This window comes from Poecilia mexicana, unplaced genomic scaffold (genome assembly GCF_051168715.1).
Source record: "Poecilia mexicana isolate PSO_F unplaced genomic scaffold, ASM5116871v1 scaffold_6, whole genome shotgun sequence".
In the NCBI taxonomy this organism is placed as follows: Eukaryota; Metazoa; Chordata; class Actinopteri; order Cyprinodontiformes; family Poeciliidae; genus Poecilia; species Poecilia mexicana.
In genome coordinates this window covers 16,088,279-16,098,693 of record NW_028263375.1, presented here as the reverse complement: position 1 = coordinate 16,098,693, position 10,415 = coordinate 16,088,279, and the positions used below count along the sequence as shown (strand labels likewise).

Genomic DNA, 10,415 nt, shown 5'->3' with positions numbered 1-10,415 from the left:
GCAGTTTTAAAAAAACAACAAACAAACAAACAAACAAACAAATATTTTATTTGTTTAATCTGTCATCAATATCTGCTTATCCTTGCATGGTTACAAGCTACATCCAGCTGTCATCGGACGAAAGGTATGGAGTTAAATTTCTTTCACAATTATTCAATCAAAAAAATCTAATGTCAATAAAATAAAATAAAATAAAATCTTGATCAAAACTTTAACTTTTTTTTAAATCACCAATTTTTATTTCATAAAGTGAAAAAGTTATTTGCAAAGATTTTAATTTTAATTAAATTTTTTTGACGTTAAAAATTTTGATCACAATTTTATTTTTTTTTAATTTCATATAAGGTTTTTTTTTTATTGAATAATTGTGAAACAAATTTAACACCATACACTTCTGACACCTTTGTGTCCGCATTAAATTGTTTTTTTTTTTTTGTTTTTTTTACAACGCATACGGCACAGATTAATTTCCTCAATATCCCAGAAGGCACTTCGGCTGTCGTCAACGTGTTGTTGCGGAAGTGCCGGGTGAGCATTTTTCTGATAGCGTTTTTAATCTCCCAGAGCAGCTATCTTTGTAGCTGTTATTGTGCTTGTCCGCGAAACAGCGCCGTGTCTGTGGAAAGCTTGAGCAATGGCAGCTCTGAAATACGCTGGTATGGACGATACGGACAGTGAAGATGAGTTACCGCCTGGATGGGAAGAGAGGTCCACCAAAGACGGTTGGGTTTACTATGCAAAGTGAGTGGGAACCTCTGGATGTGCGCTGTCAGACTATCCCTGCAGGACTCAGACGTCAGTGTTATGTGTTAAAATAAACTACTGGCTTTAGCTGCAGATATTCAAGCTTAAATAAAACAAAGGGAGCTCACATAGTTTGGGGGTGGCCTTAATGTCTGGATGTAAATCTGTGTGGACAACTTTTTCACTTAATAAGTAATCATCGTTTAAAAAACTGTTTTTTTGTTTTTTTTTGTATTCACTCAGGTTGTCCTTGTCAGAGATTATGATTTGTTTTATGTGCTCTTATAAAACATATAGAGTATCTTCCCCCAAAAAAGATACAAATGGGATGATACAAATTTTTACTGCATTGTAAATCTGCCAGAAAATCTGTGATGTCATCATCAGGGGACTATAGATAAGAAAGCCTAATCAGGGTTTGATTTGAGAACTACAACACCTTTCCTGTGTCTATAAGAAAGACAAATTCAGTTGTTTAGAGATATTTCGAGTCAATTGAGACAAAAGGATCCAATTGTATTACCTTTATTAATAGAATAATGATGCAAGAAGAGGGATTTTCTCTTAAATCTATAAAAGTATAAATTTATGTGTTCGGCTTACTGAGGGCATTTTGTTGGGTAACAGTCACATGTCTAAAATGTCAATGTAAGGTAAAAAAAAAACGTAGCAAGTACATTCAGTTTAGAATATTATTCTAAATTATTTGTATAGATCTCAAACTATGTATAGATATGTGTGGAGATCTTTGGAGGCCAGGAATGTTTCAGAGAGAAGATGCTGTAGATTCCTACTGGAAAAGATTGACGATGAGGTGTTGGTGTAGACAACATTACGACCAGGTTGCAAAGACGCTGACACTTTGCAACCTAACATTGACATTTTTTGTGTTTCTAACAAATCATTTGTTTATTCGTTGAATTTAGGTCACAGCTCTCATTAAAGGTGTGAAGCCTCATTTGTCCTACACCACAATAACCTTGCATTTCTTAACAGTTTCAGAATCACTTTTTTTTTTCTTAAACTAACAGTACTTTTTAAATATTGAGTTAACGTTCAACATTTCATCTTAAGAAGTCTGTAGATTAAATTCCTTCTTTTAGCTCAGTTTAATTCATTAACACTTGATGTGATATATTATCACACTAAATACTGTCGAGAGAGGTGGCATGCTGGGTTATGTGGTCCTTATTGTTTCCCCTTGTGCCAACAGCCATGAAGAAATGAAGACACAGTGGGAGCATCCTAAGACAGGAAAGAAAAAACGTTGTGCTGGAGGTTTGTCTGGAGTGATATATTTAATACTGAGATTTCCAAATTGTTCACCTTCTTACTCAAGCTACAAGTTAATAATAATAATGCAAACTGAATTGCTTTTATGTTAATAGAAATATTGTTCATTATTTACTTTGATGTCTAAAGATGACCTCACCCATTGATGTGTGACCCCCGGTGGTTTCCCAACCCATATTTTACAAGTCATCTAGCATGTTCCACAGATTTATAGCACATAGCGTAAGACAATTATTTTTGTGAACATGTATGAGATCAAATAAAGTTGCGTCAGTGCTCACATTTGCTGTCATTGTGTTGAATTCTTATACATTTGCGTGTAGGAAGCTTGCTAAGAAGGTGTACAGATGTTGATATTTATTATCCTGTAACCAAACACACATGTATTTTTCTTTTGCAGATTTACCATATGGCTGGGAACAGGAGACTGATGAAAAAGGACAGAAAATTTATGTTGAGTAAGTAAACAAGTTGGGGGAAAAAAAACCTTTTTGTCGAAATAGAACCTATGTGTCACTTTCCTTCAATTGTATCTAATATCCCCAATGGAATAGGATAAAGTTTGCATTGTACAGTGACTTAGTGAGTATGAACACTTTTCCATACTCACTGTGGATTCATTGCATGTTCCAATGAATCCTGTGAATTTCTGTCTCTTTCAGTCACATCAACAAGCGAACCACCTATTTTGACCCCCGGCAGGCGTTTACAGTGGAGGACGTGATGATGAAGCCGAAGCGTTACGATGGAAACACTGCTGCGTTGGAAATTCTTCAGGGTCGTGACCTTTCTGACAAAGTGGTCCTCATCACTGGAGGCAACTCTGGTATTGGTAAGTCCCAGTATCTGTTTTATTTCTTTAATAACAATTTTTATATGCTGGCAGTTGTTTCTGAAACTAAAAAAAACAACAAAAAAACAGCTGCGTTACCACAATATTTCCACCAGGTGGCGACAGTGCACCTCAATAAGAGGATGCTCTAACACAGTGACTCTTCTCCCCTTTATGTCCCCATCCTTCCGCAAGCAGACATTCATCAACATTAGCCTTCAAAATGATACACTTAGACTCAACAAATCACTCCTTAATACCGAACATGACTGCATTGAAGTTCATTAGTAGGGCTGAATTGGATGTCATTGTTAACTGTAATAAATGGTATCCATTTGTACCCAGCGAATGCACGGCTCACCATATAATGGCCTGGAAACAAATGTATTTCCCTTTTGCTTTAGTTTAGATTAGCACAAGCTCTGGCCATTTGTTCACACTTGCAGCTTTGTGCGAGCTAGATAATGACAGCGTGAGGGAGATCAAATAAACATAAAATCGTTAATTGTCTTTATATTCAAATTCGTTGTCCATAGGAAAATCACAGCAGTGTAATTGCTGTGCGTGTCTATTATGCGCTGCTGCAGGGCAGAGATATAATATATAGATTTACAGCTGCTCAGGGGCCTTCGCTGAACAAAGACTTCATCGACTCGATGCTCCTGTTTTAATCTTTGCATAGAGTCTTTAGTAATTTCATGGAAAACAGATGATCCACATTGGGATATATTCATCTGTTGTTTTAAAGAAAATCACTTAAGACTTATTTGGAAAAAAGGTCAATTTTATATTTACTCATCCAGAAACTGCATTTGTAGGTGTGGTTCCTGATTTGAACCAAATACGTCCATTTGGGACAAGCGTTTATCACAGAAGGATGGACTTAGTAGTGTTTTTTTTTTTTTTAGGTGTAAAATATTCTGAAAAATCTTCTTTGGAAGAGATAAAATGACTTCCTATGGTAAGAGAGTGGTGCCCTTGGAGTTTGTTCCACCTTCAGACACAGTGTCTGTACACGGTACTAAAAATACTTTTTTAAAGCAGTGAAGTTTGCTTACTCTCACTCTCGGCTCTGCTGTATCCTGCCACAGTGCCGACCTCTCAAAATTAGACACTCGCACTCTTTAAACATTTTCAAACTTCACAGCACAGGCTCAATTCTCTGTGTATTTTACTGGGATTTCATGTGCTAGATCATGATAAGGTAGAGCAGAATTGTTTTCAATTCCCTTTACATATCTAAATCTAAAAAGTGCAATATGCAGTTGAAATGAAGCACTCTTACTTTGATAAGTAGAAATCCAGTCCAACCAGTTACCATCACTTACTTAGTAAATGGAGGCCAGTTGTGTGTACCGGTAATATAATCTCAACAGACATAACGTGTCTATTGAGTTGGGTGGAACTTAAACAGTAGATCTATTTATTTATTTATTGTTAAAATGTCTGTTTTCTTTTTTTTGTCTGTGGAGCTCATTATTCATAACAAAATGTTTTCTTCAGTTTTTTTGGAAGAAAAATTGTAAGACTAGGTGTGACAAACCCGACCTTAGGATGGTGCAATAACCGGGCTGGTGTTAAATAGAAAAAAAATCAGCGTTTTTGTCTTATTTAATCCTTTTTTTTTAAATTTTGTATTATTTAATCCTTATTTTATAGACAGAATTTACTAAGATTTATTGCACTATTCTTATAAACTGTAGTACAGCCTGAAATTAAATGGAAATGTTTATCTCAAGTGTGTTGTGTTTCCGTTTAGTCAGTCTGTTAACTTAATATTTGTTGTATAATTTAGTTAAGAAGTGTATTTAGTCAACATTCAGTTAATAAAATTTTGTAAGGGTTGACTAAACTTGACGTAACGTATATGATTAATTTTTTTTTTAAAAATCCAACCTTGCAAACATGAAAAAAGGTATTGTCCTTGATGGACAGCTAACTATCCAGCACATCTGTTATTGGTATAATCATTTGTTTTTTTTAAATTATTATTAGTTTTTATTATTCACGGTAACATTTTTATTTTTTTGCTAAAATAAAAGATGACTTTAGAATCAGTCATTTCATACTAGTTTTCACTTTGTGGTGCCAAAATCAATATGTGTTTTTACAAAATATAATTTTGACAGTGATACTTTTTCATATTTCATCTAAATAGTATGGATAATGAAGAAACCAGAAGCATTGATGAGATATTAAAACATATAAAATATACATATTCCTTTTAAAACAGTGGCACTCCTAAAATAACTTTTTTAAGACGGCTGCATGCATGCAAGCTGAACCCCACCATTCAGGAAATATTTAGTGGAACTGTAGAGGGTGTGAAGCTAACCGCCATATACTTTCAATACCAATATCATCTACAACTAACTGCAAAAGGTCCAACATTCCCACCTGTAATTATCTTTTGCTGGAACTGCATAGAAAGAAAGAGGATGGATGTTCACAGTTTTACCACAAGAGGGCACAGGAGGACTGCTGTTCGGCTTTTAAACCATTATCACGAGAAATTCCTTCTCATGTGTTTCTTTCATTACTTTGTCATGATTAAAAACATAATAATGAAACATAGAACCCACATTTAGCATTTACTGTGAAGCATTTGGTAAAAATAAAGGTGTTTATGTGGGGTAAAAAAACAAAAAAAAAACAGATTTCCTCCAGACTGTCTCAGGTAGCTACACCCCACAGACATTTTCATAGTGTATGAATTCTTAATAAACTCATATTAACATAACCTTTGTTTTACTCTGCCCCTTATTAAAAATGCAGCGGCCGTAATTAACAATATTCTTGTAGTAATTGCTTCTTGTTGCGTCGTCCTTTGACGTTCCTAAAGTGAAATGTGGTTATGCCAATTGCTTGGACCCACTTAGCATTTTAATAGCATCAATAGTGTTTTAAAGCACGTGTCAAAGCTATTTCCACGTTCCCCAGTGCTCACGTCTTCCACAGGAAGGGTGACATTTTTATTATTAGTAATGGTAGGATATTATTTAATTAGAAAAATTTACATTTGAGCTCCTTAATTTTACTCTTAATGCATGCGAACATGAAAAGTGCACACATTAATTTATTTATGCGTGAAATACCACGGGTTGGTGAGAAGCCTGGAAGCTCCGGCGTGCCCGTCGGTGGGAGGCGAGACGATAATGCATCTCGTCTTGGCGGTGTTTGCAACATTAGTCTTCCTCTCTCTTGCTTTCTGTTGCAAATTAAAAACCTGTAGCGACCTGAGTGGTGATTTTTAATTGTGATAATGGGAATGAATGATCGTAGTTTGTCCCCCATCCCTCCTCTCTCTCTCTCTCTCTCTCTCCCTGTCCTTCCCAAAGGTTTTCTCTCTCGCATAGACCTGTGGTGGTTCACCTGTACCTCTGCATTGATTCCTAAACGGCTGTGACCCAAGCCTGAGCCTCCTATCCATCCCCATTACGCACTCCTGCTCTGGCTCTAATTCCCTGCTATCAGCTAACTCAGGTTATTTACTGGCCAGAGGTCCATGGAGCATTTATACTTAAAGGACCTTTCTCATGAAATCTCCAGGCCCCTCCGGTTTCAGAGACAAAATACTTCTTTTTGTGAAAAATATAGAATGAATACCATGTATGAAGCAGCGGATTTATTATGATCTATACCCTAAAATATGATCTCCGTTAAAGCGAGACTGTATTTGTATTGTCATCTGTTAGCACATGCAGTCAGTCACATGTGCCCCCTGACAGCTCTTTTGGGAAATATATGTGGGTTTACGTATCCCACAACCTGAGGTACATCATCAGTCAGCCAGTTGCCATGTTGTCAACACAATGTATGTTTAATAGTGGTCAGAAATAACACGTTGACCCCTGTCTCACCCAGACAGATTATTCAGACAGGCACAACTGCCTTGAATGTGCTTTTTTTTTTTTTTTTAGCTCCTGATCCAGCACAATAGATACAGAAAACAAATATATAGCTATTTGTTTATTTATCCTAAAACAAACAACAACAAAAAAGTTTTTTTTGGCCTTTGAATAAACTTTTCACATTCTTATTAGTGGTAAGAATGTGAACAACTTTGTTTTAGCTGTCACTGATTGTAATATTGTTTCAACTTATGTGTCCTTGTTAGCAATTCACAAGTGAGGCTTTTCCAACCCCCCAAGAAAATGACTGTTATTTTTTAAAGTCTGACCTGACAAGTTAAATTAAAAAAAAAAAAAGTTTTATTTGCGGCTCTAGCTTCCTTTATTCATTAGTAGATGGACAGGAAGAAAAGTGGGGAGAGAGAACCAGGAGACATGCAGCAAATGGTCCGAGGGTGGAAGCTGAGCAGGGGACAACTGCGTTGAGGTCTGTAGCCTCAGTACATGGTGATCTCCCACTGAGCTATGTGATGCCCCAACAATTTAAATTTGATTAGGGATTATGTGACATAACAGAAAACAAACAAACAAACAAACAAAAAAAAAACCACTGCAGGGTTCTGCAGAGCTCCTAACTTTAAGAAAATGTAGAAAACATAACAAGGGATGAGACGATCCCTTGTTATGTATCAAAGAATATACCCCATAAATGTATCAATTTTTTTTTATTAAACTGAGATAAAAATGTTTTTTTTTGTTTTATCTAAATAATGAAATACATCTTTTTTAGTGTTATAACTGCTAATCAGTGACTAGATTTCACCAAAGAAAATTCGGAAAATTCCAATTTTCTGTTTTCCTTTAAGATCTGAAATGCAAATTTCCATTTATTTCAACTTTAAAAAAAGAAAAAAACATATATATTGATGTATATAATGCCAAACGTAAAAAAAAGAAAAAAAAAAGAACTATAGTTTCCTTGACGATTAGCTTGGAATCTAACTGAAATTGAACGAATAACAAGATTATCTCAGTTTATACAGCAAAACATTTTCCCCAAACCTTTACCTGATTTTCAGTGCACTCCAAAAAGTGTGTTAAATTGCATGGTGTTGTCTGTTGCATTTACTGCCACAAAATAGTGGTTGTTCATTAATGGGTTCATTTACTGAATAAAAAAAAAAAGAGTAAATCTCTCAGCATTTGACCTGCTGATTCCCAATCAGAGTAAATGAAGGCAAATCTGTCTGATTCCTATTTTTATTTTAGTGTCTTTTTGCTTCTTATGATCCTAACCTGACTCTCTACTAAAGCTACTTTCTTACAGAATTACCTTCTGCTGCAAAAGCTCTACTCGGTACGAATGTATACATTGAAATCCTCTTGTTATTCTTTCAAAGGTGTGTGGTCAGTGCTGGAATAACAGGCAGAAAACACCCCGACGGAGGGGGATTTGCAGAAAGAGCACCTCATGATGTTTTATGTATCTTAATGCATCGCCTCCGCAGTGTTTTAGGACTTTATTTTTATTCATGAAAGACTAACGTTGTTCATGTATTTGCGCTGATCCCACTGTTGTGCCGTGTGGATTAAGTGTCAGGGCCGGCGCTCTCCGCTCTCTGGATGGAGAGATCCCTAAGCGTATTCAGTGAGTCGCGGAGCTGTGGGAGCCTCCGCTCGCAGATTAAACCCGCAGCCGAGCTTTGTGGCTGATCATTAGATTGAGGCAGATTTGTTAGGCATAACTGCCATTAAATTGGCTGCAAAGCTCTGGTATTTACTGCACTGCTGTTTATGAATAAGTACCCCCTTAAAGAGGCGCGCAGCGACGCGTTAAACCCGAGCCTCGGTAAGGAGGGAACTGCATTATTCATAGTGGGAGGAATTAGATGGATAAAAAGATGTTCCTGGAGAAGATGTCTGGGCCTCCGAGTGGCTCTTTTTAGTTCAGATGACATCCAGACTGACTTGAGTGATTTTGTGTGTGGGCACCCACTGAGACATGCAGTCTCTTGCTGAAGTATTCGTACCCCCTGAACTTTTTCACAGTTTGTCACGTTACAGTCGCAGATTTGAATGGATTTCAAGTGATAAGTCAACTCAAAATGCAGCACTACTCTTCAGCCTCTTTTTTTCTGATACCCATAAGTAAAATCAGTCCAACCAATGACCTACACATGTTAATTAATAACAATCTACTTGTTGGGATTATTATTTTTTTTTTAGTTCTGTGAGAACGTTAGAGAAACACTTCAGCATGAGGACCTTGGAACGCAGGACAAGTCAGGTAGAAAGTTCTGGAGAAGCTAAAAGCTGAGTGACGTAGTTAAATAATAGCTTAAGCTTTAAATATTTCACTCAGTTTAATCCATTATCTTGAAATTGAAAGATTATGAGAAAACTGCAAACTGTGGAGAGCGTTGGCTGATGGTAACTCTGGAGGAGCTGCAAAGCTCCACACCTCGAGTGGCAGGATTTGTCGGCAGAACTCTTTGTTGTACTATTTACAGATCTGACCTTCATTTAACATTGGGAAGTAGCAATGCAATGCTCACAAAAAGGCCTTAAGAAATCCTCTTGAGTTTGTAAAAAGCCAGGAAATAGACTTTGCAAACATGTGAAAGACCATAGCCAAACTTTCAGGGTTACTTGTAAAATGATCTGGAAGAGCAATACTGCATGATGAAATAGGTTTTCTTCAGCAGAGATGGGGAAAATCATCATTATGTTGATGGGAACACTGAGGGAACCAGGTACAGGACAATTCTGGTAAAATCCCAGCCTGTTATATTGGCTGTAAAAGACTTGAGACTGGGGCAGAAGTTTCCCTTCAAGTAGTGGGAATTCACTAAAAATACACCCAGAGCTACTCTAAAACGGCTTCACTCAAACCGTATGCATGTGTTCAAATGGCCCAATCAGGATCCTTAGCAAGAACTGACAGATCTTTCTGACATAGACTCTATGTCCAATCTGACCTTTAGCTATTTTGGGTAACAATTTCAGTCACCCAGTCTTCAGTCTATTGATGTGGGAAGCTGGAAAAAAGATAAGACCTGCAACTGGAGCAGAAGGTGATTCTCCAATGCATTGACTCAGGTCACTCAGACATTTTTCAGATTAATAACAAAACATCTTGAAATCCATGTATCATTTCCGCTCTACTTCAATTATTCACCACTTTGTGTTAATCCGTGTTGTGAAATCCAAATAGAATACACTGTTTTGTCATTGTAAAACAACAAAACTTGGAAAAATGTAAAAGGGTGTAAATACTTAAGTAATGCTTGACACTGACCAGCTGTGTCTTTTCAGAATCACCAGCAAATCAGTGCTCGTATTTTATTCTATTTTATTTTTTTCATGGCCTTTTTGACGAATGTGTTTATTGGCAGCATAATGAAAACAGGTTTGGTTAGTCAAATTGTTCAACTTAATTAGATTTAGATCAAATTTGCTATGAAGACCAACGTGGAAAACACATCATGCTGCTGGCACAGAGCTCCTCAATAGTAATAATAATTAAAGCTCTAATATAGCAGAAGGGAAGTGGTTAGTAGGAGAGGATAGAATACATATATGTGATTAAAGGCTGTAGGTAAAATAAAACGGAGTGTGAAGTTATTGTGTGTAGTCAAGTAGTTTATAGATCTACTGGGTTTATAGTCTGTACATGATGAGGGGATGAAAGTTAC

General features: G+C 36.5%; 1 protein-coding gene across 1 annotated transcript in view; it reads left to right on the top strand.

The window, feature by feature from the left end:
- Positions 1–429: 429 nt before the first annotated feature.
- wwox (WW domain containing oxidoreductase) overlaps positions 430–10,415 on the top strand; it is a 153,000-nt gene continuing 143,014 nt past the window's right edge. The window contains exons 1-4 of the mRNA XM_015010830.2: positions 430–741; positions 1,958–2,022; positions 2,438–2,495; positions 2,700–2,869. Of these exons, the coding sequence (XP_014866316.2) occupies positions 635–741; positions 1,958–2,022; positions 2,438–2,495; positions 2,700–2,869 (400 nt within the window). The 5' untranslated portion in view covers positions 430–634. The remainder of the gene's footprint in view (positions 742–1,957; positions 2,023–2,437; positions 2,496–2,699; positions 2,870–10,415) is intronic.